This window comes from Hemiscyllium ocellatum, chromosome 4 (genome assembly GCF_020745735.1).
Source record: "Hemiscyllium ocellatum isolate sHemOce1 chromosome 4, sHemOce1.pat.X.cur, whole genome shotgun sequence".
Classification (NCBI taxonomy): Eukaryota; Metazoa; Chordata; class Chondrichthyes; order Orectolobiformes; family Hemiscylliidae; genus Hemiscyllium; species Hemiscyllium ocellatum.
In genome coordinates, this window is record NC_083404.1 from 117618267 (window position 1) to 117633052 (window position 14786).

General features: G+C 40.8%; 1 protein-coding gene across 1 annotated transcript in view; it reads right to left on the reverse strand.

The window, feature by feature from the left end:
- Positions 1-14786, reverse strand: part of col22a1 (collagen, type XXII, alpha 1) — a 277290-nt gene that overhangs the window by 231759 nt on the left and 30745 nt on the right. Inside the window, exon 3 of the mRNA XM_060824058.1 lies at positions 11365-11931. Within this exon, the coding sequence (XP_060680041.1) occupies positions 11365-11931 (567 nt within the window). The remainder of the gene's footprint in view (positions 1-11364; positions 11932-14786) is intronic.

Here is a 14786-nt window from a genome sequence, read left to right on the forward strand (position 1 = left end):
CAATTCATCCACTAAGACCTGAACTCCCTGTCTGCAAAGTGAGGTACAAATATCCCCTTATCAGTCATATCTGGACAAGTATTATAGACCATTCAGGCAGCTCTGGACTGAAACTTCTTGACTGATTGCAAAAACCCTTTCAAATATGATATCATTTTTGAAAATCCAAAATATGATGCCATTGGTAAGTACTTCTGGCTACTGTGACTGGGAGCATCAGCTAGCATTGTATAAAAGAGGTTTCCATAGGAACATGGTGCATAGTTTCTGAGGTGATTTTGGGATAATAGCATAAGAAAACTCGCTAGACACATTCCAAGAAATTCAATAAAAATGACACAGCCAATTTCAAGTAAGATTCAGCCTAATAATCTCCAGTTAAGTAAGTGAAGAATTTAGACACAAGTTTATGGCTGGAAAAGATTGTCAAGCAAGTGTGCAGGGAGACTGCTCACTGATTAGAAAATTAATGAGAATGATCTTAAAAACTCAATTATCTGCAGATAGTAATTAGGGAAGGAATGGTCAAGTAGACCGAGATTTTCTGAATGATGGTGGAAAAGATACCAACAAAATGAATGCTGTGAAGTCAGTGAAATAATGAAGGAATAGAACATAGAACATTACAGCACAGTACAGGCCCTTCAGCCCTCGATGTTGCGCCACCCTGTCATTCTAATCTGAAGCCCATCCCACCTACACTATTCCATGTATGTCCATTTGCCTGTCCAATGATGACTTAAATGCTCTTAAACTTGGCGAATCTACTACCGATGCAGGCAAAACATTCCATACGCTTACTACTCTCTGAGTAAAGACACAGAATAGTTGAAGGTTTTTAAAATTGAGGGAGAGAAATATACACATTATCAGCTACAACTGGAATAATTCAAGCTCGACAAGAAGTGGACTTGATGTAAAAAGTTTGGTTCAGGATTGAAGACAGTCTTATCGTTAGATAGCACAATATCCAATCTGAGAGAAGTCTAAGTAGCTAATGGAGTGAGAGTCAAGGGTACGTACAGATCAAAGTTCAGTACTTAGATGCTGTTGTCAAGGAAGAAGCAGAGTTCTTTTTTTGAATAACAGACCTGTGAGAGACTTAAATTTATTACCTTCTCTTTCTGAGTCAATGGTATCTTCTTGATCAGTTAAATATCCCATTATAACTTCTGTGATGTCATGTAATACTTCTCATATGCCGTGACCTTCAATGCAATTCAAATTACTTTGTCTCCAAACAGAGAAACTCACTGTCACACTGAAAGTATTCCAAGCACATCGTTTAGACTCAACATCAAATGGTTTCCGTTGAAGGGTCATTGTCTGACACTAACATGATAGATTGGGTTGCCCCTCAGGGCTCTGCAATGAGATCATTACAGTTCCCACACCATGTGAATGGGCAGCAGCACGTCTATACACATACAAAATGTACTTTCATCTGCTACCGATGCAGTTCCACTCCAACCTTGAGCCTACAGACAGAACTGGAAAGGTTTTAACTGGTTCTGAATATAAATCAAGAATGATTTAAAAAAAAAATCACTGAGTGAGAGCTCCACCCCCTCCTATCGAGCTTGTAGGAACATTTAAATATAGTTGATTCAGCCCTGCAATCAAAATCTAGCAAGTGATCAGAGCTGATGTGTATCTTAATTTCAGTTGCTGGTCTTGATTCTGAAATCCTTATCTGGCCAGAAAATGGAGAGACGCTATTTTAAAAAGCTGTGATCTGTGAACTCTTGTAAGTTGTGTGTCAGGCTGCGGACTGGTTGAAAGAAAGGCAGTTCTGGGTGCAAGACATGTTTGTGTTTTACCCTTCACAGAATACACAGGGAAGGAGTTTTGAAAATACACACTTCAATCCCTCTTCTCTGCATGGTAGTGTGCTGGAGCGCTCATGGTTTGAGTTGCACTGTACTGAACTGTGCTGTGAAGGGACACCACTGAGGGCTTCCATTAGATCACTGAAAACAAGCTGCCCGCAAAGTCACTGTTAAAAGCTTGGACAATCCCCTTTTCCGCTAACTGCACAAGCAAGCATATCCAAACAGCTATGCAATCGCCAAAGGCAGCAATACATGCGAACAGCTGCAAATTTTCACAACCTATTCATCACAGACAAGCCAAAAACAGATTATTTTTTTCACTTTTACTTCTTAGAGTCATTTCTGAACTGTGTAGGTGTGGTGCATTTTATTATCTTCTCTCATGTTTTAGTTGCTCATAAACTCCTGCTTTTTTTAAGCTCAGAATTTGGTTTAGGAAACAGCAACCACGGGGGGCATGGATCTTTGAATCATAGAAGCGTACAGTACAGAAGATGTGCTTTGGCCTATCAAGTCTGTACCACCAACATTTTTCTACAACTGACATTAGTCCCATTTTTCATCAATAGGCTCATAGCCTTGAATGTTATGACACTTCAAGTGTTCATCCAAATACTTTTTAAAGGTTGTGTGGATTCCCAACTCAACTACCGTCTCAGGAGATGCATTCCAGACCTAATCCACCCTCAAATCCTCTCTACATATCCTACCTTTCACTTAAAAAGTATGTCTCCTTGTTATTGACCCTTCAACTGAGGGGACAGCTGTTTTCTATTCACTCTTTGTATGTCCCTCATAATCTTATACAGCTCAATCCAGTCCACCCACAAGCTTTTCTGCTCCAAAGTAAACATTCTGAGATGGTCTATCCTCTCCTCCTAGCTGAAATGCTCCATCTCAGACAACATCTTGGTGAATCTCCTTAGCAACTCCAGTGCATCACACCCTTCCTATCATGTGATGAAGAGAACAGCTTATAGTATTCCAGCTGTGGCTTAACCAAAGTTTTGTACAGCTCCAATATAATCTCCCTACTCTTGTAATCAATGCCATGGCTGATAAAGCATGAACGCTTTCTTAACTACCCTATTAACCTATTCTGCCACCAAAATCCCTCTGTTCCTCTTAGCTTCCTAGTGTCTTCCTGTTCATCGAGTGCTGAAATCCAAATCAACAACATCAACTGCTCTACCCTCATCTAAACGCTTGGTCAGCACCTTGATAAATTCCACCAGATTTGTTAGACTTGGCATTCTTCTTAAATTAAATTGTTATGACCAACAAAAGAGAGTGAGGTTATGGAAAGAAGCAGAGCCAGATTTCCATCCTTACCCAGGAATGTAACCATCTGTGGCCTTTCCATCCAGATTCACAGCAAATTGGAGAATCTTGTCCAGGGACAGGTTCAGTCAGTATTTCAGTTATTGTAATAAAGGTCAGCAAAAAATATTATCTCAACACCCTCTGGGTGAAAAATGCATTTGGATTGTACCTTCCTCTTCCTGCTAATTTTGTTGCTCTCCTTACTATCCCTGGCTGAATCTCAATGCTTTATCTCTTCCTGTCCAAAAAGCTTCTGTCTGTCTGTGTCTCTCTCTCTTCCACATTTCATTTTTTATCTCAATATGTACCACTGCTCTTCTCCCTCAAGGATACTTAATGCCAATGTATACTATTATAACAAACCTTAATTAGTTTAAGATGGAAGCAAAATTATTTTCTCTTCATTTCCTGTCCAGTTTTTTTAGAAAAAGGAATTTTCACATAGAAAATAATAATTTTGATGCTAAGAGGATAATTTTTCACTTCTGATGGGGTACAAATTAATTGTAAGAGAAATTAGATTTTCTGGCATGTGTGATAATAGATCAGAGAACCTGAGTCAATACACTATCGTGATAAAATAAGAGTTTAAATTTAGCTTTAAAATACCTTGAAATTTAAAAAAAATTGTTCAGGTTGCTAAAAGTGACCACATAGCTGCCGGATTGTTCTAAAAGCACAACCAATAATCTTTACAGGAAAAGTTTTATGTAATCTGACCTACAAAAGGCACCAACATTGTTGACTGTAAGATAGTTTCAGATACAATATTCCAAGACACTCAGTTACTTAGTTCTAAGGGGGCAACTAGAAATACTTAGGAAACCAAAGTGTTGCCCTCACCTGGGAATGAATAAAGCAGTGAGAGAAATATCAGTGACCTGAAAGTATTGCATCTTCAATCGCTTTTTCTGATGTTAGAAGATGGCAATGATGTTTCTACAACTAGATTTGTCCTTTGAAAACACACGAAGTCCTCACACCACCCCATCAAATGTTTCTTAAATTGTTACAGAACTCCAACAAACAGTCCTTACAAAGATATGAGTCAAACTTCCAGTAATCAATGAAAATCTGTTGTCTTGCTTTCATTTTTATCATTTGACCATAATTTTTTTATGAAACCTGTTTTGCAATTTTTAAATCCAGTTCAACCAACCTCATTGCTTATTTAATTTTCCATTGTCAAAGAACTTGAGAGGGCTCATTCTAATTCATTTAACAAGGGTTCATGTTTCACACAGACTGAGATAATCTCTGTGCATAGAAGTTGTGTGTCTAAAAGTAAGGTCCTGGTTCATAGCAATGAGGGCAAATTACTGGGATAGACCTGTGGCACGCACTTTGAGAGAAATGTCTGAAGTAAAACCTTGAAAATGTAACAGACAAGTCAAGAATGCATATCTGAAATGATTCCAATTAAAACATCACCAACTAAATTTGGAAAATCTTAATTTAGGTCCGCATTCTTTCTTTGGTACCGAGATTTGTCCCGTTAAGTTGAACTGTATATTTGATTTGGAGATGCCAGTGTTGGACTGGGGTGTACAAAGTTAAAAATCACACAACAACAGGTTATAGTCCAACATGTTTAATTGGAAGTACTAGCTTTCAAAGCGCTGCTCCTTCTTAAGTTGTTTGTAGAGAACACAATTGTAAGACACAGAATTTATAGTAAAAGTTTACAGTGTGATGTAACTGCAGTTATACATTGAAAAATACCTTGATTGTTTAAGTCTCTCATCTGTTAGAATAACCGTGTTAGTTTCACTTCTTTCATGTATAAATCATAAAGCTTTTTTTAAAAGTTTCATTCCCAGATTAACTGTACCAATTGGTGTCAGCCCAGATAATGAATGGAAGGTGTTCGCCCCATGTGCTGCTGTCTGTGCCATGATGTTTAGACTGAGTATAATCTAAAAAATGAATTAACAGAATCTTACATAGATTCATGTAGTTTTTGAGCAAAATACAATGTAACTCTAAGTACAAATTCACCCTACAAACGTATATGTGTGTGCGCACATGGAATGGGGGGTTGTGACTGTCTGTGTGAGAGTGAGAGAGAGTGAGAGTGTGTGTGTGTGTGGTTGTGTAAATGGGGTGTAAGTCTGTGAGAGGGTGCATGTGTGAGTTTGGGAGTGTGTTTTCGTAGGAGTGTGTGTGAGTTTAAATCAGAGTGGCGCTGGAAAAGCACAACAGATCAGGCAGCATCCAAGGAGCAGGAAAATCAACATTTCGGGCAAAGCCCTTCATCAGGAATAGAGGCCTGGGTTGGAGGGTTGTGAGTGTCTGTGAGAGAGAGTGTATATGTGTGTGTAAGTGTATAGGGGTCTAATTCTATGAGAGGGTGCATGTGTGGGTGTTTGGGGTGGAGGGTTGTGAGTGTGTGTGCATGTGCGTGTGCGTGTGCGTGAGAGAGAGAGTGTGTGAATGTGTGTGTGCATGTGTATAGTGCAATGGTAGTCACCTGTAGTGTGACATGAACCCAAGGTCCCGGTTGAGGCCCTCCCTATGGGTACGGAACTTAGCTATCAGCCTCTGCTTGGCCATTTTTCGCTGCTGCCTGTCCTGAAGTCTGCCTTGGAGGACGGTCATTCGAAAGTCCGAGGTCAAATGTCCTTGACCGCTGAAGTGTTCTCCAACTAGGAGGGACCACTCCTGTCTGTTCATTGTTGTGCAGTGCCCATTGATCCGTTGCAGTAGTCTCTGCTTGGTTTCACCAATGTACCATGCCGCATAGCAACAGGGGGCGAACATCTTCAACACATTATCTGGGCTGACACCAATTGTTAAAGTGAATCTGAGAATGTAACTTTTAAAAAACGTTTTGTGATTTACACATGAAAGAAATGAAACTAACATGGTCATTCTAACAGATGAGAGACTTAACAAACAATCAAGGTATTTTTCAATGTATAATTTCAGTTACATCATACTGTAAACTTTTGCTATAAATTCTATGTCTTATAATTGTGTATTCCACAACCACCTGATGAAGGAGCAGTGCTCTGAAAGCAAGTGCTTCCAATTAAACCTGTTGGACTATAGCCTAGTGTTGTATGATTTTTAAATTTTGTATATTTGATGATATGTATATTTGAGAATGATTTGCTTCATTAAACATGGCACCAGAACTAATGTTTTGATCCTTTACATTCAACTAAGGTAGATACTAACAGCTAAGATGATTTGTTAATTTTATTCTTTTTACTCGATCATTTCGTTGGGTGGGGAGAGGATGTTGGTAAAAGAGGTGAGAGAGAAGGTAACTAGTTATGTGCATTTTATACTGTTGATAAAACTGCAGATTTGGGCACACTAAATAGAATTTGAATGTTAATTCCGTACTGTAAAAGTATCATTCATTCTTTTTAAACAATAAAATACTTGTGTAAAGATAAGTAAGCTGAATGTCTGGACTTGGCAATCTTTATGTTGTGAATGACTGCTCACTAATTGAGTGCTGAGTGCTAACAGCGTGGTGGCTGTCAGCAGTTAAAGGCACAGACATTACTGAGCTGTATTGATTAGAATAGACAAGGTTTCATGAGTGATTTCAAGGTATGTTTATGAAGGTGTGAGATAGGCGGTGGTCACTGAAGTGAACAGTGATCACAGATGAGTGACAAAGCCACATTCCAACCTATACATGGTCAAACTTGGGTTTTCAGGGAAAGTGGATTATGAAGTTCAACAACTGAATTCTGACAGATAACTACAGCATTTTCCAAGTTGACAGCATTTCCTTTACATACACCTGAACATTTCAACTATTCAGTAACCTACTGTGAAAATAAAACTATTCATTTTGCTTTCCTTATCTTATATGAGTAGAGTTGAAAGGGAAAAAAGCAGGGGCTGGAATTTTGGTTACAGAATTATCATTTCATCAACAGAAGCCACACTGTCTCCAGGCATCAATCCATGCTTTTGAATTATTGGGCGTGGGAATAATAGGACTTATGAATGTGACTAATTCTTTTTGACTAAATGCAAGCCAGGGCAAGTTTGATGGGCCGATTCTCACCACGAAGCCACATGAGTTTTCTTAGTGCAGCTGAACTCACTGCAGTAATCAGCTGTGCAGCTGTTGTGGTGAGTATCACATCTCAGTTCCACCATATCTTACCAATGTAGCATGCCTGCAACAATTTGCCAGTAATCCTAAAATTGCCACGAGCACTATCTTTAAAAGCCTGTTGTGCAATGGCCAAGCACTGTCAGTGCAGAGCTGCCCTGCACTGTTGCTAATATTTGCCCAGACATGACAAACAGGGGGCAATTGGTACCCTGTTTCACAGGGCTCCAGCTGGTCATGGTACACAGGTGGGACTTTCTCCTCTGCCAGGACCTGCGTTGGAAGGCCAGAACACTGGACCATTTCAGTCTGGCCCAAGGTTGTCACTTTTAGAGCAGTCTTAGTAATCTGGAAGAATGCACAGCAATGTAGGAAGAAAGTCAATAATGTTCTCCACTCTGTTAGCATGTCACTCTCTTCTCTTGGGTAGCTCACACTCACTCTATGTCTGCTACTCTACCCATTTCCAATGCTTTGTCATTTTCATTATTTTCTTATGCCCATCCACTCCAAACCCCAATAGCACTCACCCTTTACACTGCTACTCATTCACCCAGGACACCTCCCCATCTCCACCAACTGTCATACGCAATGCTTCATTCACTTTCATCTCCTGTCACACCTGCTTCTGCCTCATTCCAGGAGGAAAACAGCCCACCATTGTTGCCAAAGGGAATCAAGACAGATGGTTTGATACTCAGTTCCTCCTCTCTCCCCTGTGAAGAACATCCAGTCTATGACCACCCAGAATGACAAACTCACCTTTTCCAAATGTCTAAACTGGTACGGGAGGCTGTCCCTGTGCTGGGATCCTCTGAGCAAAAGACTGAATTGGACTGAAATCTACTGACAACCGTGGCAAATGTCCTGGCTGTGTGCCTGCACTAAATGATAATAGACATTGTTAATAGGAGCCTCAGATCTCTGGCTGATGGTGTAGAGTGCAAAAAGGCAAAGCAAAGCAAGGATCCAGTGAGCATACAGTAGGCTCAGAGTGAGTGAGTGTGATGACAGTGAGCAATCCAGCCAATTGCTGGTCTAATTCAAAGTTGTGACAGAATATTCACCACACAACTTACGGTCCATGTACTATCTACAAGAGGCACTATTGTAACTTAGATTATTCCAACTGCACTTCACTCAGCATTGACCTCTACTATCCAGAAGAACAGGGGAAGTAATTTCATGGAACACCAATTTTCTGACTTGGATGTACATTATTGTTCCATCCATCTAAACACAGAAAATCCCTAAGAAAAATGGAAATTGCTGGTTAACACTTTGGGTTGAGTTACTCTTCCAGATGCTGCAGTCCAGCTGAGCTTATCTAGCAATTTCCATTTTTGTTTCTGATTTATAGCATACACAGTTCTATCAGTTTTTATTTTCTGGAAATCCCTTTAAGAGACCATCGGAGACCTCTATTATCACAAGATCTGCATCAGTCAAAAGCAAAATCAGGACAATGGAGGTGGGCAATAATTGTGACCTTGCCCATTGCACCCATATCCCAGAACAAGTTCAAAATGCTCCAAGTGTGAAGGCAGACTCATGAAACAGGAATAAGCATTCAGGGATTTTCTAAACTTGTGCAACAACAGGACACTGACACAGCACAGAACTATTGTGTACAGTGGGCAATATTAGGCTCGTACAAAGATTCACATTATGACCTTTTTAACGACACCTCCGTTGAATAGAATTGAGCGCTCAGAATTCTCACAGTCTCAGTGATTTTCCCAGTCATGAAAGGGGCACAGCTTTGATCAAAATATTTTTGGGGAGCCCATATTCTCCCTATGACAAATACCTGATGAATGGATAATCCACATGAAAACACAAGGATTGTGAGAACGCCATGTGTGTGACATAATTCAGTCAAAATTATTCCGAGCTGGCCTGCCCTTGCTTGCGCCCTGGAGATGAAGACGGTGCCCTTTAATTACTTCTTTAAAGTCATTTGCGAGTTTCATGAATAATTAGATGTTACATCCAGTGAAAATGGAAAGAACTGTCATTAGTTTTCCTTTGAGTGTGCAGCTCTTAAAATAAATCATCGGCAAAAATATTTTGGATCACCTCACTTATGCCTGGGCTAGACATGACGAGACTTCTTTTTTTGGTAAGTGGCTAATTCAGTGGCGTAAGAACACTAATATCTTCACCCGGGAGCCTCACTCTGAGACCCAACCCGATCCAAAGGCATTAAAATCACACAGGGGTTGATTGCTTCAGGGTTTCAACTGATCTGCTGGAAGAAGCTTTCTGCATAAATCCTACTTATGTGAAGATGGAGTTTTCCATCCACTCCACTTTTATGGTAAAGTGACAGTGCCAGAGCAGGAACAGCCACAAAGAAATACCCTGGGAAAATTACTGCCAGGCTTCAGGATCCAAGGGAAATAAATTTCAAAGTGCAAACCTTCACTTACCACATATCTGCTCAATTCATGAAAGCAAAATCAATTCCAGTCCAAAAACAAAATCCTTTTTGTAAATTTCTTCACATAGTTGGGAGTGTTGCAGATTAAAATTGCATAGCATCCACAAACAAAATGAACTAGTTTTCCCATCGAACAATAATGATTCACATTGGACAATAATGTAAGGAAATAATTCATCAATCTGAGAAGTGAATTTTTTTTTGGAAGAGGATGGACAAGGTGAGGCTTTATTTCAAGTTGATATGATGGTTATTCGTACACAGAAACAGACACTGCACTGAATTTACAACATAGAACCATGTTACATGGTCAAACAAGTCTAAGGCCTTATTCATGCTACACAATAGCCTCCTCCTACCCTAACTTAATTAATTCTATTACCATATCCCTCTAGTTGTTTGTCCCTCATGTGCTTGAGCATCCTCTCACACACAAACAAATCTACAGGCGCTCAGCCAAGTCAACTTGTCAGATTGAACAATCTTTGATGCAAAGCTGGTAGTTCTGTTCATTTATCTTTTCCAGTTACCAATGTTTGATTTAAGTGGCAGATCTCTTAAAGGACATGTGAAGGCATTTTCAATTGCGTGCACTATATATCTCACCTGACAAACGAAAGATCAGTTGAGGAGATTCCAGTGGAGATCTCAAACATGCAATATATGGGCTGACTCACAGTTCAGGCATGGTTGTTAGTAGGGATTGCTGCCCAAACCCAAGTGGAAAGCTGCTTCAATATGCAATGGCAGGTGTTACATTGGCTTGGCGATTTTCATGGGGAAAAGGCTGAAGCAAAACAAAGACTTTGGATGCTAAAGTTTGAAACAAAAAACAGAATTTGATGGAGAAATACAACTGGTCTGGCAGCATCTGCCATCAGTTATGAAAAAGAATCACTGGACTCAAAATGTTAATCTTGCTTTCTCTCCATTGGTGTTGTCACACCTGTTAAGTTTCCCCAAACATCGCTGTTCTTGTTTCTCGGGTAAAGGGCTGGGGTGCTTTCTCCAGATAAAGAGTTTATGCCCGAAAGGTCGACTCTATTACTCCTCAGGTGCTGCTTGACTGGCTGTGCTTTTCCAGCACCACCCCTGTTGACTCTGACCTCCAGCGTCTACAGTCCTCAATTCCCCCCTACTTTCTCCAGATGTCAAGTCTCCTTTGGGGTTCCCACAGAACAATGAATTACTATAGAGTTCTTTTCAATTGAAGAGGAGCTTTCTTCCACTCCACTGCTCTCACCCTGAATTCACATCACTCCCACATGCCTTTGGCCATCTCCAAAGAAGCCTAACCAGTCAGCTGGCAACTTGTAAAAACTGAGTGATTTTAGGCCACACCAAAGCAGAACAGTGGAACAAGTATTTGACTCCACATCTCACTGCTAAGATTTAATTCAGGCCCAATCCTGAGAAATCATTGACAATGCCACACATAATATAGACTGTATTTGACAATCTTCACCAAAACAATCTTTGCTTATCCAATCATGAGTGTTTTACAGCCTCAGGCAGTGGCTTCTGACATTGTTCGTAATCATCAATAATCACTGTAACATCATTATAAAAACAGAAGAACAAATGTTCACAGGCACATGAAGATTATCACATTAAAATAATGGAAATTGTTTTGCATAATGGTCAGTAACATCATCTTTCCCACAAGACAAACAGTAAGTACTTACTTTGACACAGTCTTTGTCGCAACACTCCTCGGATCTTATCGATGGCATTGAAGTCAGTAACGTGGAACATGTGAGCTGATTTGGGTTCTGAGGCAATCTCCTCCAGTTCTTCTTTAAGGGCATCACCAACACCCACAGCAAACAGCCTGATGCCAGTAGAGTGAGCCAATGTGGCATTGGGCAACACTTCATCCTGACTTCTGCCATCTGTCAAAAGAATGACTACTTTCTGAATGTTTGGATCATTGGGTCTCCCACCAGCTTGCTGGGAGAAGCTATTCAAGGTGACATAGCCAATGGCCTCTCCGGTCACAGTATTCCCTCGGCGATACCTGATGCCCGCTGCAGCCTGCTTGATATTTTCTATGTTCTGGTAAGTGCCTAAGTTGAACTCTGTGTGAGGCTTGTCACTGTAGCTTACGACCCCTACTCTCGTCTTGTCTGGACCAATATCAAACGTCCCCGCCAAGTTGGCCACCCACTGCCTGACTTTTTCAAAGTTCTCCTTGCCCACGCTGTAGGACGTATCCAGCAGAAAGACCAGGTCATAGTGGACATTCTTGCAGCCTGTGAATGAAGCAGAGTCAGCGGGTAATACATGGTACACACTGAGAAACAGCAGTACTGCTCCCCAAAGCATTTCAGTGCAACATGCTGCCTCGAGACAGTGGATGTCAGAAAGATAAAGGAAAGCTGAGCTCTTTTGCTTAGCTCCTTTGTGCTTGTTTTGAGAGGAGCTCCACTTAAAGTGATGTACAACACATTTGAAGGCTGTTATTATACGCAGTTGCAGCCTTCGTCTAAAGCCTGCCCTCATCAGACTGCAGCATTAAAGGAAGTTGTTTTCTTGTTGATTCCTGAATGAACAAAGAGTATCCAAAAGTGGTTTTTAAAACGTATTCCACCTTAGTTGTTTTTTTGAAAACCATTTAGAAGTCAGAACTTCAATTTAAAATGAAGTTATGAACTCTGTTGGGTCTTAATCTCTGTTTGTATTTTCAATTCGGAGTGGAGTTTTTTTTTATTTGTGTGGATTTATAGTGAACAATTTATTCCTAATAGTTTAAATATAGAATTTTTATTGTTGTTTTATGTCATGTGATTCCCAGACAAACTATACTACTTCATCTATATGGAATGGCATATGGGTTTCCCTTAACTGTTTGAACCATTGATGATTTTTGCACGTGACTAAACTTCAGCACAAATATTTGGGATTCTTTGTCAACAACTGAGTTCACATTTTACAGTACATTGCAACTGTGCTCCAAGCAAAGTACAAAACTTGCATTTGTATAGTACTTTCCATGACTTCTGCATGTCTCAAAGTTAGTAAAATATTTTTGACGCAGTAATGAATGTAACCACAGCAACTAATTTCTACAATTAGTTACAACAAACAGTAATAGTATAAATCAGTGAATAAAATGATTGGTGAATTAGTCCATTAACAGGGGAAAGAAAAGTATTGTTCCATTCTCTTGCTCTAAGACTATAGTGAAAATGTTTAACATCCACCTGAGAGGTTGGAGTTTAGAATTTCATGTCTCAGTATAATAGTGAATTGTCAGCCAAAATTTAGTCCCCAGAACCTGGCAACTAATTTGCCCTCAATCTTCCTTTCCTATTCCCTCAAGAATGCCTAATCCTTTAGTTGAGCCTGTATGGTCAATGTAATGGGTAGATCATGAAGACAAACCTTTCTTCAAATAAATTATATCTTGCACCAGAGAACATTGGACAGTGATCAGTTTTTACTAAGTCTGGGTTTTTTTCAGTTGGCTCAGGAGAAATATGATTATATGTTTCTACATTTATTTTAGCTGAGGTTAACACAGTTTTGCCTCCTTATTTAAGTAAAGATATAAATGCATTGAATGTAATTCAGAGAAGACTTACTAAATTTATATCAAGAGAGCAGGTTGCTAATGAAGATAGGTTAGACAGGCTGTGTCTGTTCAAAAAGTGTGGTGCTGGAAAACCACAGCCAGTCAGGCAGCATCCGAGGAGGAGAGCTTTGACCATAAGCTCTTCATCAGGAATGTGGGGGTCACAAGGGGGCATCTCTTCCATTTCTCACAACTCCACCCTTGAACCCCACCCCTCCAACCGTAATAAGGACAGAAACCCCTGGTCCTCACCACTCACCTCACCAACCTCCGGATACATCGCATCATTCTCTGCCATTTCCACCACCTACAAACCAACCCCACCACCAGAGATGTATTTCCCTCCCCACACCTATCAGCATTCCACAGAGACCATTCCCTCCGTAACTCCCTTGTCAGGTCCACGCATCCCACCAACCCATCCTCCACTACCAGCATCCTCCCCTGCCACCACTGGAAGTGCAGAATCTGTGCCCACGCCTCCTCCCTCACCTCCATCCAAGGTCCAAAAGGGTCCTTCCACATCCGACAGAGATTTACCTATATTTCCAAACACCTCAATTACTGTGTCCATTGTTCTCAATGTGGTCGCCTCTGCATCGGGAAGACAGGACGCCAACTTGTGGAATGTTCCAGAGAATTGAAGTGATTGTACACTTCAACTCCCTCTACCAATCTACCAAGAATATGCAAGACCTGGGCCTCCTCTACTGCCAAATCCTAGCAACCGACGAGTGGAGGAAGAATGCCTCATCTTCTGCCTTGGCACTCTCCAACCACACAGAATCAATGTCGATTTCACCAGTTTCCTCATTTCCCCTCCCCCCTACATTCTCCCAGATCAAACCCTCCAACTCAGCACTGCCCTCTTGAACGGTTCTACCTGTCCATCTTTCCTCCCACCTTGCCACCATCCCCTCCGAACTATCACCATCACATCCTCCCACCTTCATCTACCAACGACATTCCCAGACACCTTTCCCTCAGCCCTACCCCCATCCTTCCATTTATCTCTCAGCTCCCATGTGCCCCCGTCACTCCCAACATTTCTGATGAAGGGCTTATGCTTGCAACATCGACTCTCCTGCTCCTCGGATGCTGTCTGACCAGCTGTGCATTTCAAGCACCACACTTCTTGACTCTGATCGCCAGCATCCACAGTCCTCAATTTCTTCCAGGCTGTGTCTGTTGCCTATGGAGTTTAGAAGAGTGAGGGTTGACTTGATTGGCTTGCGTAAGATCCTGAAGTGTCTTGACAATACGGATATTTATAGTTGTGGGAAAGTCCAGAATGGGGTAACCCTGTATAAAAATTAGCAAACATCCTTTTTGGAAATTGATGAGAAGAGCTTTTTTCTCTCAGCGAGTTTGGTGTCTTTGGAACACACTGCCTCTGAAGGTGGGATCATTTAATATATTGAAGTTGGCAGTAAATAGATTTTTGAGAAACAAAAGGAATCAAAGATTACTGGGGAATAGGTAGGAACACGAATTTTGAAATATAGGCAGATCAGCCATGAACCTAATGGATGG